The sequence below is a fragment of the Acipenser ruthenus genome, chromosome 6 (assembly GCF_902713425.1).
Source record: "Acipenser ruthenus chromosome 6, fAciRut3.2 maternal haplotype, whole genome shotgun sequence".
Classification (NCBI taxonomy): Eukaryota; Metazoa; Chordata; class Actinopteri; order Acipenseriformes; family Acipenseridae; genus Acipenser; species Acipenser ruthenus.
Window position 1 is genome coordinate 42436845 of NC_081194.1, and position 18871 is coordinate 42455715.

General features: G+C 38.9%; 1 protein-coding gene across 1 annotated transcript; it reads left to right on the forward strand.

Annotated features, from left to right (window-relative positions):
* Nucleotides 1–438: 438 nt before the first annotated feature.
* LOC117410655 (sulfotransferase 6B1-like) lies at nt 439–18417 on the forward strand. The gene is made up of 7 exons (XM_034017369.3): nt 439–1806; nt 7355–7467; nt 8348–8437; nt 10478–10604; nt 12112–12206; nt 12703–12859; nt 17877–18417. The coding sequence occupies exons 1-7, from the start codon at nt 1611–1613 to the stop codon at nt 18002–18004; spliced, it is 906 nt and encodes a 301-aa protein (XP_033873260.3). The 5' UTR covers nt 439–1610; the 3' UTR covers nt 18005–18417.
* Nucleotides 18418–18871: the final 454 nt, after the last annotated feature.

Consider the following 18871-nt stretch of genomic DNA (forward strand, 5'->3'; position numbering starts at 1 on the left):
GTATATATCATTATATAGTACAACACATAGGGGAGTGATTGTAAAACATCGGCAACTATATTAATGCGCTTTATATTATTTTATTTTTGTTTAAAAAAAAAGTTTTTTCAGAAGAAGTTCTTGATGTATATTTTCTTTCCCCTAAATAAATACATACTATAACAGCAGGGAGGAAGTTAATTCCTCCCTGCGGAGGAATCCATGCGCAAATGCACAATCAGTGTGGGGTTTGTTTATTTATTTGAATGATTTGTTCATTGTTATGGCAGCTTGGCACGATCAGTGCAAATTAGTGCCCGCTGCCCACACTCGTTACTGTGGGGTATATACTCCTCACAGTTAGTTGGTTCAGGGCTGCTGAGCAGAAGAAAAGGTGCGCTGTCTCAGAGTAGCCATAATTATAGTAAGTGCTGTTTTAAAACCATGTGTGTTTTGTGTTGTTGTGCCAGGTAAACGGCTTAGCCGTCCTGCGAGTTAGTCAGGGACTTACCTGTGTAGTCAGCGCTCCAAAACGGAGTTAGGTATTTGTTTTTGTTTTGGTTTGTTTTTGTGTTTGTAAATTTAAAAAATAGCGCAACCGCGCTGGAAAACTATACTTTTGTGTCGGAGTCTGATTTTAAAGGGCTAAACGAACCCGAGCTGCAAGGCTTGTTTTACAATACATAAAATAACCCATATCACTCCTGCTTACCTTTACAGGTTTATGTTGCATTTGTAGTCAGACAGGGTACATTTTAGTACAGCAATTATGGAGCGGTTTCTCAAACATCACTGAATATAAAGTTGAAATTACACAACATAATGTAAGCAGTAGTATTTCTATCAGTGCAAATGAACAACCTATTTTACTAAAGGTACCAAAATCTAATTTAGAGTGGGGATCCTCAGTCAGAATGCCTAATGTCATAGGCGGCCTTGGGCCAATAACGTTTGGGAACACCTGCTGTAAGAAACACTATTTAACAATAGGTACTATCTGAGGCATTTTTCAGGGGAACATTCATTAATTGATTACATTTGACTAATTGATTACATTTCTAAATAGTCCAATGTACAAAAACAATACAACATTACAATATAGAACAAATAAAATATTAAATAGTTAAATTGTGGTCATTATAATTAAATAACTATTATATAAAACAGCCTTTCAAAAAAACTTAAAATAATAATAATAATGTGACTAATTTGAGATGTTTTTCTCATTCTAAATAAATTGAGTTACAAACATTATTGAAAGTGATTCATGCAATGAATGTGAATATTTTCAATCAGGCCTGGTCTCACTGTTTTTTGTTCTACAAACAGGTTTCACCTGCAGCATTGTTTTGTTAGAGGGAGGGTCTCTTAGACTGTGTTGACCTGATTCCTGAACAGCTACACCTTACCCCAGTTGGCAGAAATCAACTTAATGGCATGTTACAGTAACCTGAAACAACATGTTCAGTAAAAGGTTAATATTCCGTGCTTCGACAGAATTTTCCTGCACGAAGTTCGGGTAAGGTAATTCTTACTCTTTCAGAGGGTGTGTGTACAGCTCTAGCACAGTATAAAGGCAGTAGCTAGAGCACTGAAAGGAGAGGGTATTATAAAACTTGAGCAAACTTGACATGGCACAGAGCGCATTACCCAAAGAAATGGAGGAGAAGATGCAAAAGGCAAAAGATATGAAACCAGAAGACATGCTGTTTACATACAAGGGGGTTCTGTATCCCTCTCTCCTATGTAAACCAGAGAACTTCAAGGCAATGGAGAGATTTGAAGCCAGGGAGGATGATATACTGCTGGTAGCTTATCCAAAATGTGGTGAGTGTATTATTTATTATTTCGATGTGTTGGTTGTAATAATTTATGTAGTTGCAAAGCTGAGCTGCAGGTTTGCATGCAGACTTATGGGATGATACGTTTATATATGAAGGGTTTGACTTGTTTTTGTGTAGTTGTGCACACAGTATGCAGGTTGAGTTTTTGTCACAGAAATTTGTACCAAATCATGGAGCATTCAGGGTAAATGGTCTGTGAAGTCACGGAGTTAATTTTTCATTGATGTCTTTTTAAATACAATATACCTACATAAAAATAATATTAGTGTGTTTCTAAAAGAAAAAAAAAGTGAAATGTATCTAAATATTTTATCGATTTGTTACGGTTTTCACAACATCAATGTGAACCGAAGTGATGAACTGACCATTTAATTCAAGTCTTTAATCCTTTAAATCGGCAAGCTTCACAGCGTATAAATCTAAAAAAAAAAAAAAAATGTTCGTTTTATATCACATTTGGTGCGTTTTCGGTTCAGCATTACAAGACTGCAAACACATGTAGGTTTTTACATACATACTAAAATAGCGTTTAAATTAAATTAAATTAAATTAAATTAAATTAAATTAAATTAAATTTTTAAAAAAATACTCTTTGGTGCCCTTCTGCTGTGGACAGTTTGTAGTTATTTAACTTTTTGGTTTGTTTACCACAGCTTGCTTTACGACATTAATCTACCAGTGTCACGGGAAATTGGTAGACAGTAAAAAAAAGTACATATCACTTTTGCTGCCTTTAATTCTGAAATTAAAGGGAGGGTTTGTTCGAGTTGTCATTTTTTGTCTGTCAACTTTAATCGCTGAACACAATTATCAGTTTTTGGCAAAGATGGAGAGAAAAAAAATTCTAGATCTTCCGATGACACTTGCCACAACACCAAGAAGGGTATTACTGCAGCCTGTAACTGCTGTCTCAGCGGGTTGGTTGTCACATATATCTCTGTAGGAAATGTTAGTCTTGAACGGCTACTGCAACAAATACCATCCTGCTTTCTGGTGGATGGGGGCGGGGGGTGTTATAGCCCTTACAAAAAAAGTACTATAGTATTACTATAAATAATACACTATAGTACTAAAGTAAAATGATAATGCTATAGTAATAAAGTACTATAATACTGTACTATTGTACTGTACTACAATTACTATTACTGGGCTGCAGTTCAATTACTATTGTACTGTGCAATGCACAGCACAGTATTGCTTGCCCTAATGGTTTATAACAGTGGTTTTCAAACTTTTTAGGCACTGTACCCCTTGCCAAAAAAATCTAGTCTACTGCATACCCCCATCTGAGATAGGGTCATAATATACCAATGAAAACAGAAAAAAATTGTATTTTCTAATTACTAAGCTTAAGTATTTATTTATGTAAACTGAAAATATATTTTAAAAAAAATGCTTACCTACGAATGTGATGGAGGTGCCTGCTTTTTATCACATATTTCAGTAAAACTGCACCCTGATTAGTAAACAGTGCAGCCCATACACAAGGGTATGTTATTCTGTATTTTAAAATGAACGAAATAGGACTTCAAGTTACAAAAAAAATTTAAGCGGGTCATTACAAAAAAAAAAAAAAAAAAAAGCCTTGATTTGCTGGCTCAGAAGACACACAGGGAAGGAGGAAGGGCTAGAGTTCAGCCAATTACTGTTCATGGAAAACTGCTGTAAACTAGAAAAATAAAATAAAATAAAAACTAAAAATGCTATGTAAAATGATTTCAAAATCCAGACCAATAAGTATGGCCAAACGAGTCCAAAAACAGGTTATGCTTTTGAAAAACAAAACCTAAGGTTCTAACTTAAAACAAAATCAGAAAGCAATTCTCAACAAAAGTCGTGCATTTCTTCCAACAAATGCAAAAGTGTAGAGAGAAAACATGCAGGGCATTTTTCTTAAAAACAATTTAAAATTTACAAACACAGTGAATATTGAATAACACACTGAATGTGTGTGTGTGTTTATTTATTTAACTTGAATGTTATCGTTTAGCACTTGAGCTGGACATTTAAAATGCTATGAAATTGCATGACCCTCTCCATCAGGCACTCGAAGGTGACTGGGGCATTGCACAGTCCGAAGGGCATGACAGTGAACTGCCACAGCCCTTGCCCGATAAAGAAGGCTGTCTTCGGCCGAGCAGCAGGGTCCAGTTCAACTTGCCAATACCCACTCCTCAGGTCCAGGGAGCTGAACCAGGAAGACCCGGCGATGCTGTCCAGGGCCTCGTCTATCCGGGGAAGCGGGTAGGAGTCTTTGAGGGTTGTGGCATTGAGGCAACGGCAGTCCACACAGAACCGGTATGAGCCGTCCTTCTTCCTGACCAGAAGAGCAGGGGCTGCCAGAGGACTGTTTGAGGGCTCGATGACTCCAGCGGCGACCATCTCCTGTACCATTCGCTCTTTGTTCTCCCTCTTAGCCAGGGAAAGACGACGGGGTCACTCTCAGATGGAGGCTGTGGTACCAGTGTCGATGGCGTGTTGGACTTGTCCAGTGCAGCTGCAGTCCTGGGGGCTGTTGGAAGAGCCCCTGGAGTTGTTGCTGCTCGCTGGCGGTGAGGCCGGTGCAGTTGCGTTGCCACAGTTCGGCTATCACCTACTCGAAAGCTGGCAGTCCGGTGGCAGTGTAGGAGGGCTCAGCCGGGACAGCAGTTGCTGCTGGGGCTTGGTGGAGAGCCCAGACAGGACCACCCACTGCCGCTGGGTGGGAGTCTTGAAGAAGGCTCCCGTCGTCTGTTGTTGGAGCTCGGGGGGAAAGCTCGACCTGGGGCGCCAGCTGCCGCTGGGCCGTATCCTTGAAAAAGGCTCCCACCGTCTGCCACTAGTGCTCAGGGGAGAGGTCGGCCTGGAGCGTCCGCTGCCTCTGGACCGAAGCCTTGAAAAAGGCTCCCAGCATCTGCTGCTGGAGCTAGGGGGACAGCTCGACCTGGAGCACCGGAGCCTTGAAAAAGGCTCCCGCCGTCTGCCGCTGATGCCGACGGGGCTGCGCTGTGGTTTTGCGCATCTCAGGTGGTGAATCCGACCTTGGGCCAGGCGAGCCCCAGCCTTGGTGAGCAGGTCCAAGCCTAGGATACACAGGTCCCTGATATCGGCGAGCCAGAACTTGTGGTCCAGCAGGCGGTTCCTGAGGCTAACTTACAATACTTGATTGCTGTGGATGGGAGCAACTTGGTCACTGTCTTTATCCGGGCCGTGGTGGTCGCTGGGGAGCATGTCAGGGCGGACGAGGCTGATGGTGGACCCTGTGTCTATGAGTGCCTAGAGTGGGAGCCCATTGAGTTGACAGAGGGCATACAGGCTCCTCCCCTGACTGAGGTGTCCAACGGACTCCAGGGAGCCTGGAGCGGAGGGTTCAGGAATGCGGGTCGGCCGTTCCTCCTTTTGGCCGACCCGGCAGGCTTCAGTTGATTTCCGGCACTTGGACATGAGCGTGAACCGGGGAAGGGACGGTGGCAGTGGCAGCAGGCCGATGGTTTGCGAGGCGAGAGTGACTCCGTGGCCTGGGTGGTGCAAGCAAGCTCCTCCTCTTGCTCCCTGTTGCTCTCTTCCATCAGGACGGCCTCCATCTCCTCTGCCTTTTCCAGGGCTTGGGTTATGGATGGGCCAACCAGACGTGGCAGCAGAGTTCGTTTGGAGAGAGGCTGTGGATGAACAGGTCTAAGGCCAATCGTTATCTGAGTTCTGGGAGCACATCCTCAAAGGCTTTCCAGGCCAGGTGCTTGATATCCACCACCAGGATGCCTAGCTTCTCGCCGGCTTCTCTCTTCCGAGTGTACAGCTCGTCACGCAGTTCCAACTCCGGGACCCTCCTTCCAAACCGGCACTGCAGGGCGGTGCACAGTGCCTGGAACTCCAACTCCTTCCTGTGGGGCAGGCCCTTCCAGGACCGCCACCCGTACACCTGGGCAACCACTTGGAACTTGGTCACGTAGGTCTCCCAGTCGGAGGTCCCACTAAACATCCTGGCCTTGAGGAGGTGGAAGTTCGGTCGCTGGCCCGACCTGGGGTAAAGGTTGCATCTGAGGCTCGGGGCAGCATTCAAGCTGGGGCGGCGCCTGCTGCTGGGCCGGAACCTTGAAAAAGGCTTGCGCTATCTGCAGCTGGAGCTCGGGGGAGAACTTGTACTGGAGCGTTGACTGCTGCTGGGCCGGAAAACTGCTACCACCAGCTGCCACTGGAGCACTGGGGAGAGCTCAGGCAGGGGCGTCGATTACCCATCCAGCGTAGTCGGCGTGCTCAGGCTGCTTGGCTGAAGCCCGCTGTCTGCCCTGGGGATGGGCGGCGGCAGCGTCCTGCCATCTTCGCCGCTCTGGGTCCCGGGGAGTGCGTCTTCTTTCCTGTGGTCTATCTGGTAACATTGCGTCAAGTTTTACTAGGATTACTGAAGTCCTTCTCTTCAGACATGAGTTTCTTTTATTCAATTTATATATGCAGTTTAATTCCGGAAACAAAAAGAATGCTCAAAGCAAAACAGTACAGAGCACACTTTCAGTACAGATCACACTGGTTCTGGCTTACACTGCCTAAGTTGGTGTTATCTTGGTGTGGCCCTTTGTTCTTTTGTGCTTAACCTATGTTATCTCTTGAGCGCATCGGTTCCTCCAGCAATGTGCTATTGTGTTTATTCCAGCAGCCAGTCAGTCGTCGTCCGTGCAATTAAATGCAATCTTGCAATCTCGCATTTACCAGTTACTATACCTCCTCTGATAATCTCCTTTTAAAACTAACAGCGTACAAACCTGTAAACACATGTATCTTATATTGCATCCAAACTTCTTTCCATGTTATCCAGCAATTACATCCCACAAAGACCAGGGTCTTGGTTCCACTGGTGTTATAAATTATTAACTCTTGAGGAATTATCTTTTAAAACTTCCTTCAGTTCTGCAGATCAAAGTAGGTTATATTAAGTTAATATAAACCTGCTTGGTAGATCCAGCTAGAAACATTTCAGTATGAACATATAGCTTTCTTGTATTTAAATTGACATTAAGTAATTTTATTAGCACTATTACACTAGGGGGACCGGTTGTACTGAGATTTACAGACACATTGACTTGAGACATCTGTATATCTCAATATAAACATACACATTCACGTAATATTTCTTGTAGTAATAACAATTGAATATACATTATTGAAGGATCTGAGGATGGCAAGTAGAATTATGCTACTGTTGAGTCCTTCAGTACCTCATATTGCACATAATGCATAAACCGCAATAAAATAACATCATCCCTTTACCAAGTTTACCATATAAAAAACATTGCAAAGTGTGATAAAGCATAGTAAATCATTGTTAAATATTAACCACTGTAAAGCCTAGAGGGGTATGGCACATCCTATTAAAAACAAACCATGCTAAATGTGTACTATAACCAAAGGACTGCAAAAGTAATTCTGCAGTTTTGTCCTACAATCCTTTTTGCTACCCTCAAATCCTTCTTCATATTGACAGCTATTTGTAACAACTCTAATTTGCAAACAATATGGTAATATTTGTGATTATGTTCATTGTAAATGCCTCCTACCAGGGTTTAATTGGATGAGTCATGTCCTGAAGAAAATTTCTGATGCTGCTCATGTCAAGAGAGCTGAAACAGCCCAGTTTACATTTCTGGAGTTCGCAGACCCAGAAAAATTGCAGGTTTGTGTATAAAGATTTAAACACTATGAATCAATTTCTGTATTTAAAGTTCTTTATTGGACAGGGATTCTACAAAAAATTAAGAACATTTAAATTGGGTAGACAGGATAGTTTAAATGTTAAAAGTGTGCAGGACATTATAATTAAGGCTGGGATTTTGTCACAAAAAGTTCTACCAAAAAAATCAGAGCAGTCACGGAGGAAGGAGGAAATGGTGTTGAAGTCATGGAGACGAAAATTCAATTATGTCTTTTTAAATACAACATACATACATAAAATAATATATATAATTAGTTTGTCTATACAAGTAGAAAAAAGGAGAATGTATCTAAATGTTTGTATTTATTTATTATGGTTTTTAAAACATCAGAGTGAATAAATGGATGACAATATTGTTCAGTTCCATGTTGAACTAGTTTAAATTGCTCAATTGTGCATTACTGTAAGCAAAATAATGATTACTGATAACACAACAAACTTGCTCAGTGTCAGCTGGCCCATTCTGTCACAATTCCATTTAATTCTGTCTAATCTCGTCCTGTGAGAAAATGACTCAATATCATAATGTATTATTGTTGCCATTCTTTTTACTGTGACTTTAAAAATATAACTTGCTGTAAAACATTGTAAAGTAGTGCCTTTAGCTCATCGTGCATTTCTTTTAAAAATCAAATTACACATTTTGGATTATTGGCTTAATTTAGTTAAAACAAATAAGGGATAGGCCTAATCACAGATTACCGGTGTATTTTACTTTTATTGTCTTACGTAACTATAATATATTACCGTGCAATTTTGAGTAGCCGTTGCTTCTTGGGCCCGAGCCTCGAATCTTTTGCCCCTGGTTTCAAACAGCTCTGCTAATTTCTTTTTTCAACAGGACTTGTCCAAATTGCCCTCTCAAAGAATTATGGGAACTCATGTGCATCCAAAAGATATCCCAGCGTCATTCTTTGAGAAGAAGACTAAGGTCAGTAAATGATTTATACATGAGGTACATCATTATATGGAATTATACTTTAGGGAAGTTAGAGTTTGGGCTATCATTGTACTAATCAGTTTACTAGTTGCTTAAATGACTAGTTGCATACATAATGGTGATTTGTACTTCTATATCTGTTATTTTCTGAAGGTTAAAATAAAGAAGTGCTGGTGAAACACCTTTCAGATGCTTACCTTGTAAAAACACTGTTTTGAAATGTAACTTAGTCATCATTACTATTTAGAATTATTCCACTCTCTGCTGTACTGTAAGAGAAAGCTCTTTAATAAAAATATATTATGTCCAATGACAAATTAGCCACGGTATGTATATTGCATTTATTGATTCACTGTGTTAATTGTATCTGGTACTATACTACAGTAGCTCATGACTTTGTTTGCATGCCTTAATTTCCGGTAGTCTGTCACACTTAATCTTCCAGTCATGTGACCACAACAGTGTCATTTTCAAAGCATATTGGTCATTAGGGGAAGCAGCTAATGCGTAATGCAAGACGCATTTGAAGGAGTAGGGACAGTTTCACTCCCCAGGTTAAATTACCTAAGTGCAAGGCTACCTGAAATGAAAGGCAAGCAGACAGTTTTACTTCCCTGTGTATGTTTTTATTTAAGAAGTTGTTTTTAATATAAATATACTTGCACTTGTGAGAGCTGCATAGTAAATTGAAGTGCACAACAGATAAGATTTATAACCCCTTTAATTGTGTTAAAAATAAATGGCTTCTTCATTAGATATTTGGAGCTCTCAGAGTTCAAGCAGAGAGCCACTTTAACTTGCCTCTTCATAAGACTTGGTTTATCCAGAAATGTTTTTTTCCCCATGTAGGGACTTGGAAGAAATCAAAACCAGCCTCAAAGTGTGTAGATGTAACAGCAAAGTTTATTGTACAGAATTGTGGAGAGAAGTAATACTAGGTTGACCAGATAGCAAGAGTGAAAAATCGGGATACTTTCAGTTGGTGAGGGGAGGAAAGAAACCTTGTGAACTACTGCACACGCAAGTGACGCAAACTACGTATCTTTCTGTAGATAGGCTTTTTTATTCCTTCGCCTTCCTGTGTGCCTTGCACTTGGGCAAAAATTTAGTGAAATATATATATATATTTTTTAAAAATACTCCAAAGCGGTTAACTTTCTTGTTTACTGTTCAGATGACAACGATGTTTTAATCAGCCTATCAGTGCATCTGTACTGGCTGTACTGTGACCTGCTGTACTGTACGTAGCAGGTGGGACAAAGTCAGTGCTGCATTGTTTTGATTTAGGTTGCTAAAATCTAGTTTTCAGCATTGGACGTAAAATAACAAAAATGGACGACAAAGCAAAACAAGCAAAGTATATTTCGGTGATTGATCGTGTCAAGACATTTACCAAATAAACTGTACATGCAGATGGAGGTAATTGTTTTGCACATCTTGTAATGTGACTTTAAGAAAATACGATCGATCGCTATAACTTCAGAATCACACATTAAACAAAAGGCTACTACAGAGGCTGCTGAACAGAACGTAAAACAAACAAAAGATTTCAGAAAACAAACTGGAAAGTCAGCGCAGACAAAAAAGTATTCCTGTGTTGGTTGTACCCAAGTTAAATCAGCACTACAGGTACAATCAAGCACAGCTACCTCGGTTCAAACAACCTGCTGTTTACTTTTTAAACACAGTTAGAATTTTAGACCCGAATAGGCACGTTTTCTTTGTTTTGACTCGGTACTGATAAAATAAATTCCTGGATGGGACAAATAACATGACAACGAAGGAGTAGAATGATCAAAGAAGCAGACCTGTTATCTTGATCGTGCAGTAGAACATTTACTCGTGTTCCATGGGAACCATAAATCACAAGTTGATTTGTGAGGGAAGGGATGGTATTGTCTTTGTTACATTTAGGGAGACAGATGTTACATTTAACAAAATGCTTACTCACGTATCCTAGTTCCACCCTGTGTTAAACGACATATTCTTAGAGAAAGATTTCATTATAATTCATTCAACCTCTTCACCCAGGTTCTTGTGATTTTCCGCAACCCCAAAGACACGGCTGTCTCGTACTTCCATTTTTACAACAAAAACCCTGTGCTTCCGGCGTTTGACTCCTGGGACAAGTTCTTCTCACAGTACATGAGTGGAGAAGGTAAAGGGGATGCTTAATATTTGATTAACTGGAGTAAGTACTGCCTTGGAGTAAGTAGCGGGGTTCCGAAAAATATAGCATTACACGTCCCCACATGTTGCTTCAACTGTTTAAATAATGTACCTGTCATTGTTGTTTTCTTTGTTAACATCCTGACAACTATTTAGACTAATAACTTTAAAGTCTGTTTCAAAGCTCTTTTCAAAATGTCCGCTCTAGTGCACTGATAGTGTAACAATTATTGCCCACATTGTCAAACAGGTAACACAGCAATAACAATCCATGATGTGGTACGGAACAGAGAAGCCAGAGCACTTGTTGTTATATATATATATATATATATATATATATACACAACAGATCTCAAACCCCAGTGCATCAGAGCGGACATTTTGAAAAGAGCTTTGAAACAGACTTCAAAGTTATAATTGTAAAAAGTTATCAGGATGTTAACTATAAAAAAACAAATTACAGATACATTATTTAAACAGCTGTAGCAACACGTGGGGATGTATAACACTATGTATTTTGGAACCCCGCTACTTACTCTTTAAGGTAGACTGTACTTGTATTTTGTTGGCCTGTCAGTCACTAGCCTCTCATGCCTTTCACTTCAGGGTTCAAATCCAGCACATGTAAAATTAGTTTGGTGTTCTCAGCTTACTCACTTGGAATGGAAGAGACAACAAGAAGGTTGCTAGATAGATGTGATGTATATTGGTGAAAATATAAAATGAATATGCACTACTGTCTCTCGTGATAGAGTGTACAACTGACTTTCAAATACTTTGAGTGGGCAAGAAGATTGCAAAGTTGTTCGGTCACCCAAAGAGTCTATGTGAAGATGGTCTTGTACAAGGTGGAATATATTCAATTCATCCAAACATAGGTGGGTCTAAATACCACCACTTTTTAGATAGCTAAAATAGGGTTCGCAGAAATAAGAAAAATGTTCCTGGCTAAGAGGAACTAAGATTCTCAGAGCTATTTACTTCAAATCATACATAACACTTTTTTTTATTCAGGTAGTTTTTTTCAGATAGTTACACACCCAATAAAGAAATAAACAACTAAGACATTGAATTTTGGGGTTTGTTATTAGTTAGGCTGTATTTTATTCATGGCACATCATGGTCTAAAAATAGATATTTCACAATTAAACATAATATTTATTAAAACAGAAAAAAAATGGTGTTGTCATATTCAAAATTATACTATACAAATCTGATTGAAATCATGAATTCTGTGATAACCATGACGCAAATTACCTTAGTTGTTAGTCTAAAGTTGTTTTAAGTTTATTTTAGAATTGTATTTGGTGTTTTTTGGTGTATTTGATGTTTTTTCCTTTGAGACAAAAATTGCACAAATGAGAATCGAACCTATGTTTTTATAACCACTTTGGGTGGGGCGATTTTTTTTATTAAGGGCTCTGAAAAGAAAAAAAATAAATAATTGTACAATTTACAGGACTGTTTAATAAATACACAATTCTTTCTTTTTGCAGTTATGCTGGGCTCCTATTTTGACCATGCAGTTGCTTGGGAGAAGCACATTGACAGTGATACTGTAAAGATTATAACTTATGAAGACATGATAGAAGTAAGTCTGAGACCGTTTAACTACTTCAGTTCTTTAGTCATTTAAGATTGTACGGTCACACAATTTTGTTAAATTTTGCACTAAAATATGACCCCATGGTTTACTGTGTTTCCCATAGGTTAGTCTTTAGAATTAAAACTAAAGACTATGTATTATAGTCTATGTACCTGCATGAAATAAATTGCTTGTGTTTTCTTTCTGTATACTGGAATTCTGTAATCTACTGTGTTGGGATTAATACAAGTGTTTACATTTTACTGTTTGGCTGTACTAATTTATTCCCAGGAATTATAAGAATTCTAAATTAAGGTAACTGAACTAACAAAACCCAACAACACCTTACATAAACAAAGCTGATCTATTCATAATGGGCTTATACAGTAACACATGTCTTGAACTAGTTCTTAAATCGGGACACTTTAAACAGCTTTCATTACCCTTGTTGTTAGAAACACTTTTAAAATGACACTATATCTCTGTTTGTTTCACCAAACAGAACTTGACTGAAGGAATACAGCAGGTTGCCAAATTCTTCAGTCTCACACTGAGTGATGAACAGGTCCAGGCTATTGCTCAAGAAAGTACTTTTGAAACCATGAAGAACAAATCAAAAGAAACACATGGTCAAATGGGCAATGTTATATTCAGGAAAGGTATGTGGAAGTACTTTTTTTGTATGGTTTTTGTATGATATACATACTATAATTAAAGCTGAACTTTGATAATAAACCAGTTCATTTCATAGAAGTGGTAAACAAATGTAATCATCGGTGTCTTTTACAGTCTGAAATAAACAGATTCTGGACTACAGAACTGTTTCACTGTACAGTCTGTTCTCTTAAATGTCATTATTATTTTTAAAGTAGCATTCCAGGAACAAATATAAAATAAATGCCTCTTACAGCAGTTACATGCAAGATTTTGAGTTTCATTTGAATTTGAAGGCATACCACCAATAAAACCTGTTTATATTCATGAGAGACTCCAAATTGTACACCCCTTACACAACCATTCAGTCTTTTGTGAGACATTCATGCTGCTGGAGTCTCTTTGTGTGCTTGAAGCTCATTGAAATGCAACTGAAAGTAAATCCTTTTCATTTTCTTGTGGTGCTTTGTCTTGGACTAGGTGGCACCTTGTTAATATTAATATATAAATAAAGATATACTGTATCTGACTGGCTTTTTTGAATTGGCAAATTTAATTAACACTTCCTTAGATTTCTCCCATTATTCTAAATGAATGAATAAATGATGCAATAAATTGCTTTTATCTGCCTCATTTCCATTGGCAGCAGACTAAGGTAAAACCAGTTTGAACTGGAACTGTTACAGCTGGATTAGTTCTAATCTTGGTCTACCACATGCTGCCTCGGATAAGGTAGTCCAAGATTAGAGCTAGAGTCTGTAAATCCAACAGTCACAATCAGGGAAATATATCAGGGAGGTAGGTCAGTGAAGGAATTTAATTATTTTTTTTTTTTTAGGTCACTTTTCATTTAAATACACTTCTTTTGTTTTATTAATTGTTAACATGTTTAATAAAATGTAACAAGTGTTTAATATATAGTATTTATATATTTAGTAAAATACTGATGTCTTTAAAAATATTTAAACCCATTTGACTGATATGATCATCTCAGAGTATAGGGGACAAAGCCATTACGACATTGTTATTATTTCAGTGTGCTGTTTTTGCTTGTTGTGAGAATACAGATGTATAATTGTCTATCAGGGAGTGCAAAATGCTACAATTTATTTGTTTTAATCTAAATACTGTTTAAGGCTTCCAATAATTTTGACATTTCAAATTCAGGTGGAGCTATGTTGCCTTTTGAGCTGCTGTACCATAAATGTAGCAACATGTTCTATTACAAGTAGGGAATTATAATAATAATAATAATAATAATAATAATAATAATAATAATAATAATAATATATAAAACTCCTGGGACAAATTTAAGAATCTTCACCTCACTGAGACAAAGATATAGTACACTTCCTGATCTTCTATAATAGCGTTGCAAATCTGGGGTTAAGAAATGCCTATCACACAACATTACAAATCACACAAGGGCCAATAAAACTCAGTATAAATAATAATGAAAAAAAAAAGATTTCAACCAGGGAAAGGGCACAGAGCTGTATCAGGGTCAAGAGTAGATTGTCAGGCATGTCACAACAGGATTCCCCAAGTAATCTCAAAACATTTTAATCTGTTTACATTTAATTATAAATAAAAACTTCAAATACATTATTATGTAGTCAGGGTGTAGCTGACACCCCCCCCCCCCCCCCCCCCCCTCCAAAAAAGACTATGAAATCTCATCAGCAAGCATAAGTCTCCATTTAGCTCAACCAATAAAGGGCTTCATACACTAAACAGTGGTAATGTGTTTTGCACGCAATAAGCCCCTTCACTGCATGCTTTGTAGACCTGCTGTATTCACTAAGGAATGTCAGGCAATCTTGCGCTGGCAATGAATCGCGTGGAAAAAGGTACCGTGTGAGAGTCATTTAAATACAATGAATAATGTTAATGCATGGAAATGTATTTAAATTGTTTCCCCTTTAGACCGCGAGGTGTTTGTTAGACTAACCTTATTCACTTAAGCTTGGTACCTTTACTAGATGTCTCAAGGTGTGTTAACAGTACCGCGTTTGGAAACCAGGCGGTTTCAACTAAATCGCAACAAAAATAGGGCAGCCGACTACTAGTGCCGTTCACGAAACAAGACACATCCGCAACACACATACAAGCATACACACACACACACACACCTCAAACAGTGAATTACAGGACAGATACGTATGATAATACACTATACTCATATACTACAACACACACTTATTAGTAGCACATTCTAATAATAATAATAATAATAATAATATTGAAGATAGACAGGTATCTAGAGAGATAACATCATTTTATGACCTTGGGTTTACGCTCCAAGCTGCTTTGTGTGTCCGTCTTCATTGAGATTCTATATTCTGAACTATCCACTTGAATGTGAACATGTGGTTTGGAATTTGTGCAAAGCTCACTTTTGACCACTTCAACACCCAGAGATTCGTTTCGTCAGTCCAAAGGTTTAACATTAAATTGAAAACTCGCTCCACGAATGCCTTACTGCACGGCACAGAAACATGCTGAACAATTCTCAAGATATTTGGTCCTTCTACTGTCCTGAAAAATGCTGGTGAGACTGTCATCTTCCATTATGCCAGGGGGTTGAAATAGAACTCCCTGTACATGGGGGTCTGCTTTATTGTAATTCTTTAGTTTTGTTGATAGCCTACTGTATAGAAGGCTGTTAGGCTGGCATTGTGATGGCTAGCACAGTAGCAGGGAGCTCATAGGAGGAGCACGCAACAGCAAGAAACAGACAGACAGCGCAGCTTGCATTCATGGAAAGAACAGTTATGAACTTCATTGAGACAGGAACTGTGTTTAAAAACTGTTCACGGTCCGGGCTCCTGAGTGTCGCATCCAGTAAAAGCACTCGCTAGAGTGCAGGATGCGTTCTATAGCCTGGACGTCGCCGGTTCGAGTCCAGACTATTCCACAGCCGACCGTGGACGGGAGCTCCCAGGGGGCGGCGCTCAATTGGCCGAGCGTCGCCCGGGGGGAGGGAGGGTTAGGTCGGCCAGGGTGTCCTCGGCTCACCGCGCAGCAGTGACCCCTGTAGTCTGGCCGGGCGCCTGCGGGCTTGCCTGTAAGCTGCCCAGAGCTGCGTTGTCCTCCGACGCTGTAGCTCTGAGGCGGCTGCACGGTGAGTTCGCAGTGTGTAAAGAAGCGGGCGGCTGACGGCACACGCTTTGGAGGACAGCGTGTGTTCATCTTTGCCCCTTCCGAGTCAGCGCAGGGGTGGTAGCGGTGAGCTGAGCCTAAAAAATAATTGGGCATTTCAAACTGGGGAGAAAATAATTAAAACTAATTGGCAACGACTAAATTATTTAAAAAAAAAAACAAAAAAAAAAACCTGTTCACGGTAGCCTATTTATGAAAGGTACGTCTGAAATGATTTCAGTTGAAATGTGTATTTTGTGACAACTGTAAGTTGCCCTGGGTAAGGGCATCTGCTAAGAAATAATTAATAATAATAATAATAATAATAATAATATTAATAATAATAATAATAATAATAGTTCAATCAGGTTAACATTACTGTTTCAGGCATTACTGTAGAGTAATTCTGGTTTCTGAATAGATGAGATGTCGGGAGCTACACACCAACCGTTTAATTATTGGAAGTAAAACATATTGTGGGAAAGTACATCGATCATCAGTACCAAATGAATATTATTTATTTATTTATTTATGTATTCATTCATTCATGTGCTGCTTTGAACTAAAAATACATTTTAATCTAATTGATCTATTTGTTTTTACATGGAATGTCTTACATTTATACTCATTTAAGTGTATAAATTGAGAATAGGACTCTATTGCATTTTGAGTTGGATATCTCATATAGAGGCACCTTAACTTGTTGTGAATTGGCACTCAGTTTAGCGCGGTATATACAGTATGGTACAAGGTGTATGCTAATTAGAAGGTTACTCCACCATATTTTTGCATCTATTAAGTTTAGTGAATAAGGTGTTTATCACTGGATGAAACCGCGCAAAGTGATCTTCCTTTTTCACACAGTATAATGTCCAAAACACTGTCGTTTAGTGAATGAGGCCCAAAGCCTTTATATGTGGTCTCGAAGATCAGAGCTTTAAACCCTGCTGTTAAAAAGTATCTTAATACAAAAGCACTGCTCTTCAAATAATTATATTAGTGATAGACTTTCTTTAAAAATTGCATTGGCCCTCTTTGTGTTTATTTCTTTATTCTCTTTTCCAGTACTTTTGTTCTCCCTGCAAAGATCGCAAGGCTCTCCAGGTGGGCTCGGAGCGTCAGCCGAGTCTCACCTCTCTCAATTAGACATCTCAGTAACCCAGGGAGACTTTAGTTCATCCTCTATCCTTCCTCAGTTTCCTCTTGGGGGAAGTTACCTTGCTTCCCAGCACTGGAGGTCATCGGTTCAGCCTCAGTAGTCAAGTGGAAACACCTATTCTGTTGCTAAAGTCACAAGCACTTAGTCTATTTATTCTAGTAATCCCTTTACAAAGGCCTGCCTCATGAAATTCATGTTATTGTAAAATAGGGCAGGGTCAGGTAGATTTTATTTAAGTAACAATAGTGCAACTATCATAGCGTACTACCTCTATTTTTTGTAAGCACAGCCATTGTCAATGCAGTTTTGGTTTCTTTTGTGCTGAATGTAAGTCAAGTTAAATCATGGATTTTCAACTGGGGGTACACATATCCCAGGGTGTACTTCTAAGAGTCAGAGGTGGTATGCAGGATGATTCAGAAATGCAAAAATAAAAAATGAAAGTAAAAGAAAATAATGTTCTTAATTTAAATTAAATCTTTTTGATCTAAATCACTGTGCATAAATATTTCTTTTTAGTTTAGCAACTCCATGTTTCAAAATTATCATCCACCTGTACGATGTGGGATTTTGATTGCGCTGTCAGTAGAGTGAAAATTGTAAAAGGGTACTTGAGCTGAAACCTCCAGACAGAAGGGGTACAGTTTTAAAAAAAAGGTTGAAAACCACTGAGTTAAACAATAAAATAAAAAGTTTAAAAAAATAATATTCTTTTTCCTCAGGGGGTGTTGGAGACTGGAAGAACCATTTCAGTGAAGAGCAGAGCAAGGAGTTGGATGCAAAGTTTGAGCAATGCCTCGCAGGAACTAAGATTGGGGCAAAGTTGAAGTATGAAGTGCACTGCAAATAGTGAAGTGTGCTGTACCAATGTGTGAACTACATCACCATAGCTAGTTACAATTGATTCAATGGATAAATTAGGATTTTACACTGACTAACCTGCAGTAAGAGAAACGCTGGTTTTAGGAGCCACAGCACACGTAAAACAAATTAATGTCAATGGGAATGCAAAATATATTCATTCAAATAATCAAACCCAAAACGATTTTAGTCAGAAAATAACTTGAGACTGACTGGTTGTTTGGAAATGGCTTGGCAGTAGCTTTGATATCATGGTGTCAGGCCCCAGTCTAATAATACAATAATTTCAAAATCAAAAAGGTATTGTACTGTAGTACTGTGTGGAGCAATGAGTGTGTGTGTGTCTGGTGGGGGGGGATGTTTAAGTGCTTTGTGGTAAATATAACACCAAAATACCCCCCCCCCCCCAAAAAAAAAAGCCTAACTCCACCAAGGAGCGCTAGCTAAACTTTTTCTCACTTCTAAACTATAAAACTGAATGGCTAGGCTGTTTACCAGTGACCAAAAAACAGTTGTTACACACAGTACACAAGTTGCACACAGTACACATTTTCCAGTACCTTTGTTACACACAGTTTCACCCTCTTAGGTCTCTTCACAGGCCTTAGCCTTCACACAGACTGCCTAACAACATTAAGACCTGCTTTTATACACAGGAAATGACAGGAAATTAGATAATTATTTAATTTGTACTTAAGACAATCAGAATGCTAATAGTTATCTGTGGATCAGCTTAATAAACCTCCTGCTGTTCTTCATAATGGAGCCATGAGATCTTTGATGCTGTCAACAGAATAGACCAGGTCATGAATTAATGTCTTCATTCTCTTTTAAAATATAGCACCTCCATTTTTGT